The 17001-nt window shown below is 43.0% G+C and overlaps 1 protein-coding gene across 9 annotated transcripts in view; it reads left to right on the top strand.

The window, feature by feature from the left end:
- Window positions 1-17001, top strand: part of INTS7 (integrator complex subunit 7) — a 48316-nt gene that overhangs the window by 29582 nt on the left and 1733 nt on the right. Inside the window, exons 20-23 of one of the 9 annotated variants that reach the window (XR_010307050.1) lie at window positions 761-865; window positions 1684-1804; window positions 10293-10336; window positions 16465-16861. Coding sequence is in view for 4 of the 9 variants with exons in the window: in XM_064164462.1 (XP_064020532.1) it covers window positions 761-844 (84 nt within the window). In the remaining 5 variants the exon portion in view is untranslated. Of the gene's footprint in view, window positions 1-760; window positions 866-1683; window positions 1805-4762; window positions 5570-10292; window positions 10337-16464; window positions 16862-17001 lie in introns of those variants that run through there. The other 8 variants (XR_010307052.1, XR_010307054.1, XR_010307051.1 and 5 more) reach the window with 8 other exon arrangements.

Raw genomic sequence — 17001 nt, 5'->3', positions numbered from 1 at the left:
AGCTGGCTGAGAAAAGTGCTTGTTTGTGTCCCTGCTTCTGTGGTTACATACTTAATTTTGTGTGTATGCATACAGATATGTATGCATACATACATATCTTTGTAGCTACACATGTTTATGTGGTCTACAAAGGGATGATTTGCCTCATGTTGTGCTTAAAGTCTGTCAGACTGAAGATCTAGACTGTGGTTGGTTGTGTGTTTTCATTAAAGATGCAGAGCAGTGTCCTAACCACAAACCCCTCCTTATTTTAATCATGAATTGTAGAATGGTTTAGGTTGGAAGGGACCTCAAGGATCATCCAGTTTCAACCCCCTGCCATAGGCAGAGACACCTCCCACTAGAACAGGTTGCTCAAGGCCTCATCCAACCTGGCCTTCAATACCTCCAGGGAGGGAGCAGCCACAGCCCTCCTGGGCAACCTGTGCCAGTGTCTCACCACCCTCACTGCAAAGAACCCTTTCCTAACATCCAGTTTGAATATTCCCTCTGCCAGTTTAAACCCATTCCCCCTTGTCCTGTCATTACAAGACTTTGTCAATAGCCCATCCCCAGCCTTCCTGTAGGTCCCTTTCAGATACTGGAAGGCCACTGTAAGGTCTCCTCGAAGCCTTCTCCAGGCTGCAGAGCCCAAACTCTTGTAGCTTATCCTCATAGCAGAGCTGCTGCAGCCCTCTGAGCATCTTCTTTGAGAATTCCTTTTTTCCAAAATATCTTTGTGGAGTTATTTCTTAAGAAGAACTTCTCTCTTTATCTGTAGGATATTCTAGCCTGGTTTTGGATTCCACGAGCACTGATTTATTTGCTAACTGCACTGATGACTGTATCTATATGTTCAGTATGACAAGTTTAAAGACTGCTCCAGGTAAGCACAGTAGCTGTGGAAATAGTTGTGGAAATCTTTGTTGCCCTCCTCTGGACTCACTCCAACAGTTCCATGTCCTTCTTGTGTTGGGGGCTCCAGAACTGCACACAGTACTCCAGGTGGGGTCTGAGGAGAGCAGAGCAAAGGGGCAGACTCCCCTCCCTTGCCCTGCTGGCCATGCTGCTCTTGCTGCAGCCCAGCACACAGTTGCTGTCTGGCTCATGTTGAGCTTTTCTTCAGCCCAGACCCCCAGGGCCTTTTCCTCAGGGCTGCTCCAGATCCAGTGGCCTTTTGAACATATACATCAACTTAAAAAAAAATTCTTTAGTGATGGCACAACTTCAGTTTTAAAAACAAACAGACAGCAGCTACTACCAAAAAAAGCCCAAAACCCCAGACTTACCAAAGGCATTGTTAGGTTCAGATTTAACCATAATGCATTCCTAGAATATCTTCTGAGTGGCATTCAATGTCTCTGTGTGTCTGTGTATAGAGAAAGAGCTCTCATAGAGTGCAGTATGGAAGCATCTTGCCTCTGATGTAGCTGACAGTGTCTCTCTGTACACATGCCCTTTTACATCCTAGCAGCACGTTTTCAGAACAGTCTGTTCCCTGTGTGGCAGAGCAGGTGTAGTCTGCTCTGTGTTGCTAAAAGCAAGAGAGAGAAAAAATAAAGGCGGGTAAAGGCAGGTATTTCAGAGCTTTGCCAGTTCACAGAGCAGTTCTGGGTAGCACCTGGAAACTGGTAGTTCTCTCTATTTGACTGCTCTAATCCAGTGGCCAGCACTGTTGGAGCTGCTTTTTCTTCACTCATATAGATGGCTCTATGGACCAACTGCCCACCTCAAAGCAATGCTATTGAATTCCAGGGCAGCTTGGCTCTATGTTAATGGAGTTTCTAGTTCACCTCAACCTCCTGATTCAAGCACCTTGGACAAGGTAAGAAGTGTTTGAGAAAAGTCTTTCTTGGGCTAGAAAGAGTCTGTGACCATGTCTTAGTCTACTGGACACCTAACTAGTGCAAAGCTGAGTTTTGTTTTGATCAGTGCCAAACTAGTGACCCAGTAGGTATTGCAGTTCTGTTGTGTAGAAATAAAACTTGGACCATGGCCACTTCACAGTCTTAATCACCTCTTGTGTTTTTTTCCCACTGGATAGTGTCAGGCATTCATATTCCCTCAGACTTGAGTCTGGGATCTTCAAGAAGGCTTTGCAAAATTTGATTGACAAAAGCAACTGTTTGGAGGTTTTTATGGCTATCAGTGGTGACTACAAAGCTCCAAACAAGACAAAATACAGGCTTGTGTGAGTTGGCTGATTTAAAATACCTTGGCTCAATAAGGTTTAAGTATGCTGGCAGTCCATCTTATGGATTCTTCCTTACTAGAAGTTATAAAAATGCAGTTAATTTTAAATTAATAACTGTTCATACTTCACCCCCAGCTTTTAATTACAGAAGAAAAGAGTAGCAGTTGAACAACTTGAAACTATCTGTGATAAATATAAACTGAATGATATGTGGATGCTGAAAGTGATGGGTGAATCTTCAGGGTACAGTTTCATGCTTCACTTAACACAATCCAAGTGTGAGGTGTTGCTGAAATGGGCTCTCAGCTGTATATTCCTGCTTGGTCAGTTAAAACCGTTTGATTTTGTTGGAGTATGCTGTTTGTCTTGGTTGTTTTTACAACTGAATTAGCAGGTTTATCTTGGCTGATTGAGCAGCAGCTTGCTCAATAGAGCCAGTGCAAGGGAGGTGCTAGGGAAGATTGTATCCTAGAAGTAATAATCCACTGTTGGAGTGATGATGCATCTGTGGTGTATTTCTGCAGTTAGCACAAGTCTGGAAGGAACAATCTGTTCACATACATCTGAACTGTGGCATTTCTGCGTGGCCGGTTTGAGAGGGTAGAGATCAGTGTGGTGGTTACCAGCCAGCTCTCTGACCTTCCCATCTGCTGTGAGTCACCCCCCATGAGTGAGCCAGCAGAAGGGGAGAAATGCCTTGTGGAGCAGTGGATGAGGCCAAGTCCAGTGTTTGCTTTGCAGTGGGTGAGGTGTGATTGAATATGCCCTGATTTGCCAGCCACTGCGTAAGGGCAGGAGCTAACAGTTGTGAGCAATGACAGCTCATCTGATTTGCCCTGTTCCACAAAAGCCTAAAGTTGTACAGATGTCAGGGTTCTGAGTTCATGTAGTTCTTTAGCTATACTGATATTCTTAAACAAACACTTGGAAATTTTGGCTAAAGCCAGGCTTTATCACTTCACCTTAAATCCACTAGCACTAGTTTCATAGGTACACACTTGCAGGAACTGGTCTGTTCAAGTGACAGTGTTCGAACTAGATCATTGCTCCTCAGTAAACGTGCATGGTGGCTTCTCAGAGCTACTCACCCACTTCAGACAGCAAATTCCAGCAGCTGTCAGACCTTTTCAGAAGGTCTTTTTCTCTCATTTCGTGAGGGAGGAACAGAAGATATTGCAATTAATTATGCTAATTGTTGTAACTCATTTAGTGAAGCCATTACTGATGCTATTTTCCTGAGCAGTGTAAATTGGCCCCACCTGCAATATACAAAGTCTGATACCATATTTCCTTTGTGTCTCTTTATGTGTCACCGATGACAAATTGATGTGCATTTTCATCCTTGCAGAGGAAAATATTAAGCTGAGTATCTTCTGTATCTTGTGAGAGATCTATGGAGGTCACTTCAGTGCTAACATTCTGTGATCCTGTGACCTGGCTGAGTCAACCTCAGGTCACAGAATGATAGAATCAACCACGTTGGAAGAGACTTCCAAGATCATCCAGTCTAACCTACCACTCAGCCCTATCTGGGGTGTGTAATTCTGTCCACATGGGTGCACTAGGTTAAGAACAAAAATATAGTCCCATTTTTTATTGTGGGAAGGAATGAGACAGTACAGGTGAAACTTATAAGGGTAGCTTGAAGGATCTAAGTTTAGTTGTCTTCCTGATATATCAGTTCAGTTTGACCCTAAGAAAAGTACCTAGTTGCTGTGTGTTGGCTTTCCCATTTGAACAAGAAGCCTGAACAAACCTCAGATTCCTTATGCATTGCTGTTCAAAGTTTTAGTATTTGGAAGTACCAAATACTCTTCTGTTCTGTGGGAGGATATATTCTTCTTTTAATATAGGAAAAAGGAGATCCTGACCCATGACTATTAAATGTGTTGCAGTAGCTGTAGCAGTTCAGCTTGGCAAGATAGCAAAACCAGTGCAGAAGTTGCATGGCAATAATGCTTTTGAGGAAAAAAAACATTTTAAAATGAATCAATCTCTCTTCCCCCCCCCTTTTTTATTTAATTATTTTTATTTAATTAATTTATTTTTATTTAAACTTCTGTGATGGTTTGGGAGTTCCCTGCCCCCCCACCCCCAAATGAAATCACCCAGACTAGACTCAGTCAGCTAGAAGTGAGGGAATGAAGCTATATTTACAGCTTAGCACAATATGCAAGCAGATGTACAGAAATATTTATAGTTATATCCAAGTTAAAAGTAATACAGAAACACAACACCTCTCCCAGAACAGTTAGATTGCCTGGAGGGCTCCCAACCCAAACCTCCTCCCCCTTTCCCTTCCCTCTTTCCTTCCTTTCAGAAATAACCAAATCAACCTACGTACATATCACATAAAAAATCTGGAGGTCTGAGGTGAGATGTCAAAAAGACATCAAGGAAGTTAGAGGTAAAAAAGGTTAGGTTGGATTAAAGAGTTAAGGCAGAGGCAATTGCAGGGACCAGACCACCAGAAAGAAAGCAGAACAGTGTGTGAGCAGTGAGTGTCTTGTCTGTATTGACTAGTTGTGTTTCTCAGCAGAAGAATGGCTGACACAGGGCACTCTTGGGTTTGTTTCTTTCTTCTCACAGTGAAAGATTTAATTTCCCTCAGTAAAATACTGCAATTAGCCTCAAACCAGCACAACTTCTCTCAACAGAGGTCAGTGTTTCAGATCAGATACTCATGTTCAGGTCTGTCTTTTAATGATGTGCATGTGCTAAATGGCAGATGGGAATGCTGATGATTCACTGAATGTGTTTGTGTATATACGTAAACACTACTTCAGCAATAAAACCAGCTACCAGGATGGCTATGGCAACTTAAAACTTGTTTTCAGTGAAGCTCGTTCTGTAGTATAAACACAGTGAGCTTTTGCTGTGACAGGACAGATGGGAGAGCCCTCTGTGATGCCTGTCTAACCACGTGAAATGTGCCTTTCTCCATCTCTTGGGTTTTGTGCTTTCTGGGCACTGCCCATATAGCCATGACTAATAACAGTTGCAGCCTAGTAATCTACTACCAGGTCAGCCACTGTTTCCCTATGATGTAAGGTAGATGTTCTGATTCATGAGTTCTCATCTTTGACAACTTACATCCTGCTGGTAAAAAATGAGAATATTGTTTTTGGGAAGAAAAGCTGCTAGGAGCTTGATGCCTTCTTCCTGCTGTAAGGTTTAGATTGGTTCCAGCAGCTTCAAGGCAGCTCAGGGAGAAGTTGGCATTAGCCATCTCAAATGCTCTGCTATGTCAATTTTTTTAAGAAGACACTTGTACTCTCTTGAGTTCTTACTTTCAGCTACTTCATCACAATCATGGCAGCCATAAATCATGTTTTGCATGATGTCATTCCTCACTTTTATTTTTAGTACTTGACTCCAGGAACTGCAACTTGAAAAAAATAATTACAATAGCGAGAACCAAAAGTTCAATAAAATCTGTTCTTTTGGCAGATCTTGTTAGATCAACAAGGTTGAAAGAGACTTCCACTGTCTTCCAGTCCAACCTCCCACCCAGCCGCAGCCAGTCAAACAGACCATGGCACTAAGTGCCCCATCCAGGCTTTTCTTGAACACCTCCAGGGACAGCAACTCCACCACCTCCCTGGGCAGCCCATTCCAATGCCAATCACTCTCTCTGGCAACAGCTTCCTCCTGACATCCAGCCTAGACTTCCCCTGGCACAATTTGAGACTTTGTCCCCTTGTTCTGTTGCTGGTTGCCTGGGAGAAGAGACCAACCCCACCTGGCTACAGCCTCCCTTCAGGTAGCTGTAGACAGCAATGAGCTCTGCCCTGAGCCTCCTCTGCTGCAGGCTGCACACCCCCAGCTCCCTCAGCCTCTCCTCACAGGGCTCTGCTCCAGGCCCCTCAACAGCTTTGGCGCCCTCCTGTGGACACATTCCAGTACTGCAACATCTCTCTTGAATTGAGGGTCCCAGAACTGGACACAGCACTCAAGGTGTGTCCTGACCAGTGCTGAGTACAGGGGCAGAATAACCTCCCTTGTCCTGCTGGCCACACTGTTCCTGAGCCAGGCCAGGATGCCATTTGCTGTCCTGGCCACCTGGGCCCACTGCTGCCTCATGTTCAGCTACTATCTACCAGCACCCCCAGGACTCTTTCTGCCACTCTGTCCCCAGCCTGTAGTGCTGCTTGGGGTTGTTGTGACCCAAGTGTAGAACCCTGCACTTTGGCCTTGTTAAATCTCATCCCATGGGCCTCTGCCCACCCATCCAGCCTGGCACGATCGCCCTGCAGAGCTCTCCTACCCTCCAGCAGCTCCACACCTGCTCCTAGCATGGTGTCTGCAAACTTACTGATGCTGAACTCAATCCCCTCATCCAGATGATTCAATTAGCTTTAGTCTGGCCTTCAAATGCCCAGTTTTGCTGGGCTGTTCCTGACTTCTTTGGTCATTCAAGGCATAAAGGAGTAGCAGAATAAAAACTTGGGAGAAGTTTTACAAGACAGGTGTCTTCCTCTCAAACTTATCACAAAGGAAGTGTGGGTGGGAGGGTGGAGGAGCACTTCTGTGAGACTTGCAAGTTAACAAGATTGCAAGTTAACAAAAATTGATTGCAAGTTAACAAGATAAAAATGTATCACTGCAGTTATTACTGGCTGTGTTTCCTTATCTCAACCCTTCAGAAGGGCAAAAACTCAACAGCCCTCAGGCTGTGCTTTTAAAAATGATGACAACTTGTACAGTTACACATTCAGTAAACAAGAGTTTTAAAGTTTTGAGATCACTGGAGGTAAAACATAACTTGTTTTGTCCATCACCTTCAGTAAAAGACTCTGACCAGTTTTCCATAGAAGCTGTGGAGCATGTCTTAGTCCTGGCAGTTTAGCGCTTGGAGCAGTGATTCATTTGCCCTTGTTCTTAGTACTACTTGTGGTGTTGGTAATGAGAATTGATAGCTGAAACTACAGAACAGGATAGGGTCTTTTCCAGCCAGAGAGCAGCAACCTGGAGCAGCTCTGCTATGAGGACAAGCTACAAGAGTTTGGGCTCTTCAGCCTGGAGAAAAGAAGGCTTTGAGGAGACCTTGTAGTGGCCTACCAGTATCTGAAGGGGACCTACAGGAGGGCTGGGGAGGGACCAGTGACAAAGTCTTGTAATGACAGGACAAGGGGGAATGGGTTTAAACTGACAGAGGGGAGGTTTAGACTGGATGTTAGGAAAGGGTTCTTTGCAGTGAGGGTGGTGAGACACTGGCACAGGTTGCCCAGGGAGGTTGTGGCTGCTCCCTCCCTGGAGGTGTTGAAGGCCAGGTTGGATGAGGCCTTGAGCGACCTGTTCTAGTGGGAGGTGTCCCTGCCTATGGCAGGGGGTTGAAACAGGATGATCCTTGAGGTCCCTTCCAACCTAAACCATTCTATGATTCTGTATCCTACAGCTGTGTTACTGAAGACATAACTTGTTCACCAGTAATTTGGTTATTCAGTAATCTAGATGGATTCACAAGCCATCTACAGGAATCCAATTTCTGTATAGAATGCAGACAAAACTTTCCTTCAGTGCAGGACAAATCCTTTTAATGCTGTAGTAGGGTTGACACAAAGCACAGGATCTCTGCAGTAGTTCTGTATTGGGCTTCTGTTAAAATGAGGTACATAATTCATGCTCAGCAGAGACAGTCAAGACCATGACTCATTTGTGCCACTCTAAAGTATTAAAACATCCAGGCCACTTCAGCTACAAGCCTGGCCCCATCCAGGCTTTTCTTGAGCACTTCCAGGGATGGTGACTCCACCTCCTCCCTGGGCAGCCCATTCCAATGCCAATCGCTCTCTCTGGCAACAACTTCCTCCTAACATCCAGCCTAGACCTCCCCTGGCACAACTTGAGACTGTGTCCTCCTGTTCTGTTGCTGTTTGCCTGGAAGAGACCAACTCCACCTGGCTACAGCCTTCATTCACGTAGTTGTAGACAACAAGGAGGTCTGCCCTGGGCCTCCTCCAGGCTGCACACCCCCAGCTCCCTCAGCCTCTTCTCATACACTTGTGTTTCAGGCCCCTCACCAGCTTCATTGCCCTATCTGCTCATGTTTCAACACCTCAGCATCTCTTTTGAATTGAGAGGCCCAGAACTGGACACAGGTGTCAAGGTGTGGCCTGACCAGTGCTGAGTACAAGGGCAGAATAACCTCCCTTGTCCTGCTGGCCACACTGTTCCTAATGCAGGCCAGGATGCCATTGGCTCTCCTGAGCACACTGCTGCCTCATGTTTAGCTACAATTTACCAATACCCCGAGGTCCCTTTGGATTGAAAATGCATAACCTATTACTTTCTTGCAGTCCTAGGTACTGCCTTTGCTGTCTGTGAGTTGAGCCTGGGGAATGCTTTTGTGGCCTCATCTAATTACTGCTTTTTTTTTTTTTTTAGGTGGTTGTTTTGTTGTTGTTTTTTGTTTTTAATGTGTACCTCATTTTTAGGGTAAAGATGATAAATATTTAAGGTATGTAACAACTCCTGTACTATCTCCCACTTGGGGACAAGTTACCACAATAAGAGTGTGTATTGTAGAGAGTGGAATGTGCCATATAATTTGTGTAGTCCAAATTACTGGTCTCCATCCCAGCCTGAGACAGTCATAGCTGATGTGGGGCTAGAAGGTGTCAATCCTCTGCTTCCCTGCCTTCAGGAATCAAAGCAGTTTGTAGCTCGTCATGGTAGATCCTTCTGCAGATTCCTGTGTCTAAGATATGGCCCTAGCTAGGGTTGCTTCCTACTAGGCTATCAGCTGGTAGTCTTGGGCACCAAAACTGTCTGCAATTCAAGTAACACCCTGTAGTATGTCCTGTTTCTTCACCACTCGAGTTTGAGTATCTTGATTTGCAAGCTGTAACCAATACAGTTTGATTTTTAGCTGCTGGACATTCTTTGTTTCTCTTCAGTAGCTTGCTTAAATAAGGGTCTAGCTCAAATCATCACTGAGTATTAGCAGTGGAAAAGAGGATGCTCTGGAAAAGAGGAAGGGCTCATTTCAGGAAGCAAGAATCCCCTGGAATACACAAGTACAGAGAAAAGAACATGGAATAGTAGGTTAAATATCTAAGCCTATCCTCTGCTATATCTAGCTATTTCTCCAACATATTACTGGTTTGATCCTTACTTAGTTTGCCAAACAAAGCTTTTCATGACAAGATAACTTTCTTTTTTGGTTGGTTTTGTATTCTTACTCTGAAGGGAACTTTCTGCTTCTTTGTTAATGTTTGGTCTAAAAGGTTTGAATTGATGTCTTCTCTTCAGACAGACACTGCCATTATGTGAAAAACATTCAATTGAATCTTGACTCGAATTAAGTCAGTACAAAGTTCTTCTCACAGCTCACTGTGATAAGCAGTTATAGCTCTATGATACTGAATTTTTGCTATGATGTATCATTTTGCCACTCAGCATTAACACAAGGCACATCTCGTTTGATACTTTTTCAGAACCTCAGCATATCAGCCTGCTTCCTTCCCCCCTCCCTTGCCTCAGTGTAATGATAATGACCTTCATTGCTGTCTGTCATTCTTGACTATTATTAGTGGAATCAGGTGGAAAGATCTGAGTTGCACATAGAATGGTTTAGAAGGGACCTCAAGGATCATCCAGTTCCAACCCTTTACCCTAGGCAGGGACACCTATCACTAGAACAGGTTGTTCAAGGTCTCATCCAGCCTGGCCTTGAACATCTGCAGAGAGGGAGCATCTGCAACCTTCCTGGGCAACCTGTGCCAGTGTCTCACCACCCTCACTGCAAAGAACCCTTTCCTACATCTAGTTTGAATCTCCCCTGTGCCAGTTTAAACCCATTCCCCCTTGTTCTGTCATTACAAGACTTTGTCACTAGTCCCTCTCCAGCCTTCCTGTAGCCCCCTTCAGATACTGGGAGGGCACTATAAGGTCTCCTTGAAGCCTGCTCTTCTGCAGGCTGAAGAGCCCCAACTCTTGTCACCTGTTCTCATAGAAGAGCTACTGCAGCCCTCTGGGCAACTTCGTGGTCTCCTCTGGACTGGCTCCAACAATTCCATGTTCTTTTAGTGTTGAGTGCTCCGGAACTACTTAAATAACCAGAGTTCATTTATCAATCTCACAACTTCATTTAACTACCATTTTATGTTTTTCAAAGATAGAGATGCATTCCCTTCTGACCAATGTGGTGAGCATCCTGGGGTAAGTATGCTGCATGTACTGTGTCCTGTTCAAACTGTCAGACCAGTTTATTCTTCTGCCACCTCCTGCTCTGGTTTGTGTTAGCCCCAACTTCCATTTGAACCCTAGGAGTTGTAGAGCACCAGGAGGTGAAAGCTGCAGCCTTAGTGAGACGGGGTGAGGCACCAGGCATAAAACACTGGCTGGCTGCATCAGCCAGAGCCTGGACCAAGTGGGATCAACATATAATGTGTGTGTCCAAAGGAGCAGTGGGAAGATTATTTGTATATGGGGAAAAAAGGGCTAATAGTTTAACAGATGTTTGCAGAGGTTTTTTCTTTGCCCCTTGCATCACTGCTGTGTACTAAGTGGGGGTTTCTGTTGGGTTTTTATGTTCTTTAGGGTTTTTTTTTTCCTAAAGATAGAGCAGAAAAAGGAAAAGTAGTGCTGCAGTTATGTCTTGATCATTTTGAAACCTTAGATCTCTTTCCTTCTACCTTTTTGTTGTGAGACTTAGGTTAGGCAAATCAAGCTATGTAGTCCCTAGTGGTGTGGTTGGATTCATCCATGCCATTAGGATTGTTTTTCTTAGCCACAGTTAACAACAGTGTAATGGCTTTTATAACATTTTATTAAGTTGAAATGCATCAGTAGTAGTACTACTGATAAACAACTGTGGTATTTTAGGAAGAACACTTTCCAGCACTTACTGCACATGCCAGCCTGCAGAGCTTTTGGGCAGCACTTTACTCTGTGGCATGAAGATATGGAGCATTTGTCCCTTATAAATATTTTTGCTGTAGCACAGACTGATGCCAACAGTGGTTTTAATTGAACTTTTCCCAAGGAAATGAGTCGTCGTTAACAACTGACAGCAATGTTCTACTGTATTCAGCAAAGAGACAGCAATATTGTTTTTCAGCTATGAAACAAGCAGGTAGTGAGACAGCAGAGAATGTGGGTGAGTGTAGCTTAAATGCAAATAATGATGTGCCTTCTCCTTTTGCATTTCCCAGTGTTGCACTGTTTCTTCAGTCTGCTTCAGCTTGCGCAAAAACTGTGCAACTTGCTTGCAGGATTGCCGTATTTGTCATTAACTTCTTCTGGTAATGTGGTGGTTTGGGTGTTCCCTGCCCTCCCCACACTTTAGAAATCACCCAGACTAGACTCAGCCGGCTCTGGAAATATGAATGAAGCTTATATTTACAGCTAGCAGCAGATTTTTACAGTATATACAGTTATAGACAGAAATAGACAAGATAAAAAGGTAATACAGAAACACAACTCCCCTTCCAGAAACCTGAGTCCCCAGGAGGGGCTCCCAACCACCTCTTCACCTTCCCCCTACCCCTCTCAACCTTACCCCAGTCCCAAGGAAGAATAGAGGTTTGGCCAGGGGGTTAGGAAGCAAAGTGGATTAGTCCAAAAATGGAGGGTGAGGTTAGAGAGATGCAGCTCAGCCAGCAGCCCAAGTGAGAGTCATTATCTAATGTTTTTATTTCTTGTTCCTATACATCTCAGCAAGCCTGTGAGTGAAGTAGACATCATTGTTTTCTTTCCACAGCCTGTAATCTAGTTCTTCTTACCAAAACATTCTAGCCTGCTTCAAACTAGCACATGTAACTAAGGTAAACACAGTCTTGAGGAACCTAAGCAAAGGAGTTGCAAAGCTGTTTACTGCATCGTAAGACCAGGAGGTTGCACACTGTGCTAATCTGGGGGAGGGAAGATGAAGCTGGGTTGGGTTTGTTTTGGTTTTCTTTAAAATAGACCTTGGTCCTGATCAAATGTCAGTGATAGTGTTTATTTTATAACACTTCTTAGAAGTGCTCAATGGACCTTGGGTCAGACCCAATCAATTCTTCAGTCAGTTCAGATGGGATGGATCTTTGCACTTTGCACAGGGTTGTTTGGTGTTGCTGGAATTTGGCAGAGGGACAGACAGACTCCTCCAGGCAGGCAGCTACTGTAGTTACTACTGGGCTCTTTACTTTCTTTTTCAACTGGAAAACTACCCCTTTTCAGACACATCACTACTAATCGGATACAGAATCCAACAAACATAAGAAGGATGAAGTAGTGTGAATAACTCTTCAATTTTATAACAAGCTATTCACTAGGGATTTAAGTGTGAGAATCCTCTTAATAGCAGTAATAAGTATTTGCTTAGTTCTCTTGTATTTGCTGTTTGATCTACAAATATTGACTGGATGTTAACAAGAGTTCACCAAATCCCAAGTCGGTCAGTCTGATAAATGTGGACTGAAATGAACCTGAATGAGTTTGAAGAAAATAGGGTCTTCATGTGATGGCTGATCTAATAGTATGTGATCTTTATAATGAAGTCCATTCGATGTTGTACTTCATTTGCTATCACAGAGAAAAATATTAGGGGTTAATTCAGTGCAGTCAGATTCCTGTTTTTACTATGTTCTTTTCTTAAAATGACTAATCACACAAGAGTGTGATAGCTAGAAAATCTTAGAAGCCCCACCCACCTAAAGCAGGTTGCAAAGTGCAAGCTTATATCATCATTTCTGGAAATAATATGACTCTGTAGATGTGATTTAACTAAACTGATGTCATGGATGAAAGATTTCGTAATCGAGGCAGCACAGAGGTTAAAGAGTAACTGTTGAAAGGAAAAAAAAATCCCAAACAAGATCCAGACAAAGGCAAACTCTCACCTAGAGCTTCCCTTAGTGACAGTAGTGTCAACAGGTGAAAATAGCCCTGTAACTGAAATAAAACCCAGCTTTGTGCTCTACTTGAGCCACTCATTGATTGACACAGTGCAGCAGAAGCACGTTATGTGCACTGAGAAATGAAACCCTTGCTTGCAGACCATCTGGTTGCATTGTGGTGTATCTGTTATCTATCTTTAATAAGAGGTCTCTGTCAAAGTCTTCAGTTTAGTTTTAATGAGAAACTAAACACCTCAAAACATCTGAATTACTCAGCTCATGGTTACAGACATTGGTATGGGAAAATTAAGCATAGTATAAAATGGCATTGTAATAACAGGGACAACAGGATTTTCTTTTCTTCTTGGCTTATGTATGTATTAGGTTACTGCCTTTGTTAAGAGTCACACCAAAACATGCATTTTGTTGAAACAAAGTCACAAATACGACACTCAAGGCATTCTCCATCTATGCTTAATACTAAGTTGCTGGTTAACTCCATAGTTCTATGAAAATTGGTGGCCAGAAAAGGGAACTTCAAGTTTTGCATCTTTAAGGATACTGAAAGATAATTTTCAAGTTTGTTGTTGGTTTTTTTTTCTCTTTTTTTTAAGAACTAACCTTTAAATTTGTGAAGGTAATGCTGATTTTGACAGCTGTGAAATACAAGTCATCTTACTGGAATGGCATATTAGTTAGAAAACTTGTGGGTGCAACAAGAAGATTTTTGTTCCTGAGCTGCTAGAACAAATGCCACAACAACAAAATGGTGTACATTTACGTAGGACAGATGAGGATAGAAAATCCAAGAGGGGTATAGTCACATCTGCCTCACCTGCTAGTCTTGACTAACTGGAAAATTTGTTCCAATGTGACACATCTTTTTCATCTCCCTTGCAAGTGGTGAAGGTCGTGAATGAAGATGAGTGTGCTGCTGTTATCTAGCTGCAAACTTCCTTGATTTAGTCTTGCTATGCTGTGGTACATTCAGACATAAATCTGCTCACATAATTGTGGGAGATCAGGATAACCTTGACTGAAGCATCATATGCCTTGCCCTGCTCTGCAGCTTATACTTAAAATCTCTTCGCATTCTTTATAGTGAAAGTAGTACAGACTGGGGTTATCACACTGCTTTTGTGCTACAAAGGGGAAAAATGTGTCCAAAAATAGTTAAAAGCAAGCCCTTAATGAATCAGAGTACTTTGAAAATTTACAGACAGTCTACACCTGAAAAAGTTTATATGCTATCACTTCATGTGTCCATACACAGCAAATCTGTTTTGACACTGCCTTGGCCTCAGGAAACCCTTGGAAACACAAGATAAATAAGAACTAACTATCAAATGGCACAATAAACACATTCCCACAGAGAGCCCCAGATGTTTCCTCATGTCCAGTCTAAACCTACCCAGTCTCAGCTTGAGGCCATTCCCTCTTGTTCCATCACTAATTAAATTGAGCAGCAGTAAGCCAACAGATAGAATCATAGGGACCTTGAAAGATCATCTGCCAGAGCAGGATCACCTAGAGCAGATCACACAGGAACAATGGGCTCGGTCTGAAGTGCAGAGCAAGATCATCTGCTAGAGCAGATCACACAGGAACAATGGGCTTGGTCTGAAGTGCAGAGCAAGATCATCTGCCAGAGCAGGATCACCTAGAGCAGATCACACAGGAACAATGGGCTTGGTCTGAAATGCAGAGCAGGGAGAATACAGCATACCTGTTCTTGATACTTCTCACTGTATAAAGACACAGTTTCTTGCAGGACTCAGAGTGATAAGGCTGTACCCAGACCCAGCATTACATGTGAGTGGTTTTCTCCCTTCCCCAATAGGGCACTTGAAAATTTGCCCTTATTACATTGATATAGTGTAGCTGGTGTCTTCCATGCCATGTGGCCTCTTTGGGTGTGCCTCAGCTCGCCCCTCGCAGAAGCTATGTCAGACTTCAGTTTTTACTTTACATTGGGATGGATTCTCAAGCATTGCACTGGAGTAGAACGTGATGAGATGTTTCCTCATTGGAGCCAGAGTTTGTTCTTCTGTGTGTCTAGCAATATAAAATCCCCTTGAGCAAAATTACAAATGCAATAATACGTGGTTAGGCTTACAAAAAAAAACTGGAATGAAATATTAGCTCAAAAAGCTATGTAACAATTCCAGCTTGCATAATACTTACTGATTCCTGATTAAAGGAAAACAAAATACTTGGGAGTCAAATGACATGGCACTGCTATTTCAATGCTATTTTTATTTACTCAGGAGAAACACCTTCTGTTTGTTTAGTTTCTGTAATCCCAGCAATCACTTTTTTGTTTCTTTGGTTTAATTGCTGGGTTGGGTTTTTTTAATTATTATATAGATTGTTTGTTTTAAAGAAGGAAATTCCCTTTGCCACCTTCTCCCAGGAAGATAAATGACACTAAAACAACTTGAGGGCTTAACTTATTATCCTGCAGTCTTATTGGAATTGACACTGTCTGAGATCAACTCAGGCTAGGAGGAGGGGTGTGTGGAAATGTTTATTATGAGCCTGAACATTTTGAGCATGCTTGTGACATATTGTGGCCTTTTTAGTGTGAAAAAACTTAAGGCTGTCACCCAAGAGTTTAAAATATTAGAGGAAATGAGCAAAGATGACACCTGTATGGTAGAACCATAGGAACTGGCAAAGCTGGCTTTTCTGCAGCAGGCTGACTGAAGGGAGGGCAAGGGAAGGGAGCTCATTGGGGCTGAGCCATGTGTCAGGTCAGTGAAAGGCTTTTGACATAAATATAGATATGTAATAAGTGTTAGTGTTACAATTTGTTTCCAGTTCAATGGCTCCTTCATTTTATTACCTAACTCACTTGAGATGCTTTATGTATTTATCTTGCATTGAGTATTTGTGACCCTCTATTTTGTTATGCATCTTACAGCAGTCTGTGCTCTGCACGTCCTGCCATCTTTGTAGTTCCTTGTGGTGGTTTTGTGTACTTTCATCCTTTGCATCCTTTCTATTGCATCCCCCAACTCTGGCAGCCTGTCCTCATAGGAGAGGTGCTCCAGCCCTCTGATCATCTTTCATTTAGATATGGTGCTTGGGGATATGGTTTAGGGTGAACTTTGTTGAGTAGGGTTATCAATTGGACTCAGTGGTCCTGGGGTCTTTTCCAACTGGAATGTTTCTGTGATTCTGTCATCCCTCCCATCCTTTCTGTTTTTTTTTTTTAAACAAGACTTTATACAATTCCCCAGGTAGCAGGTTGCTCTGAGAGGTTGGAAAGAGTAGTTGTTTTCTCCTCTGCAGAATCTGTGACTTCTCAGGTTATTTTATTGTCTTTGCTTTCTGTATGACAGTTCTTTACTATTTTTAAAAGCTGTTTTGTTTTTAGTGTCATCAGCACACAAGTGCACCTCCCTAACCTTTTGGTTTTTTTTTTCTCTCCCTCCTCCAACCACTTGATGTCTGTGACTTCAGTTTGCTAGAAGGAAAGCAAACAGGAAGAACTGATTGACTCTGGTTGGGTCAAATGAGCAGCTTTTTATTTCCCATTATTTGACAGAGTGGTTCAAAAGCATTCCAAGACTTGCTCTTTCTGGACTCCAGAAACAAATCCTTTAGTTTGGCTTGGTTTTTACAGCTTTGAACCTGGATTTCATTATGGTTATTCATGCCTGTGTGACTCGTGGATTACTTGAAGGACTGCAATACATTCCCTCCTTGCAGCTGTGCTTGCAGGTAGCTCTAATGCTATGGCTAAACTGGAAACAGCTATGTGCCACTGAGCAGTAGTGTATGAGAATGACAGAGGCCAATCACTTCTTGAAGTGTACTTGGAGACAAAAATGTCACCTTCTTCACAAATTTCTCAAGGAGTTTATCATTAAAACTTGACTTGAATCCTGCAGTCAGATAACCGCGATCAAATCCAGCCTGTGTGTAAAGACTTACAGACTGTGCAGGTCCCTTGCAGTAACCAGTATGTTACTTACAATAACTTTAAGTAACTTAATG

Source organism: Pogoniulus pusillus, chromosome 25 (genome assembly GCF_015220805.1).
Source record: "Pogoniulus pusillus isolate bPogPus1 chromosome 25, bPogPus1.pri, whole genome shotgun sequence".
In the NCBI taxonomy this organism is placed as follows: domain Eukaryota; kingdom Metazoa; phylum Chordata; class Aves; order Piciformes; family Lybiidae; genus Pogoniulus; species Pogoniulus pusillus.
The sequence above is the reverse complement of the archived record's forward strand: the minus strand, read 5'-3'. Positions and strand labels throughout refer to the sequence as shown.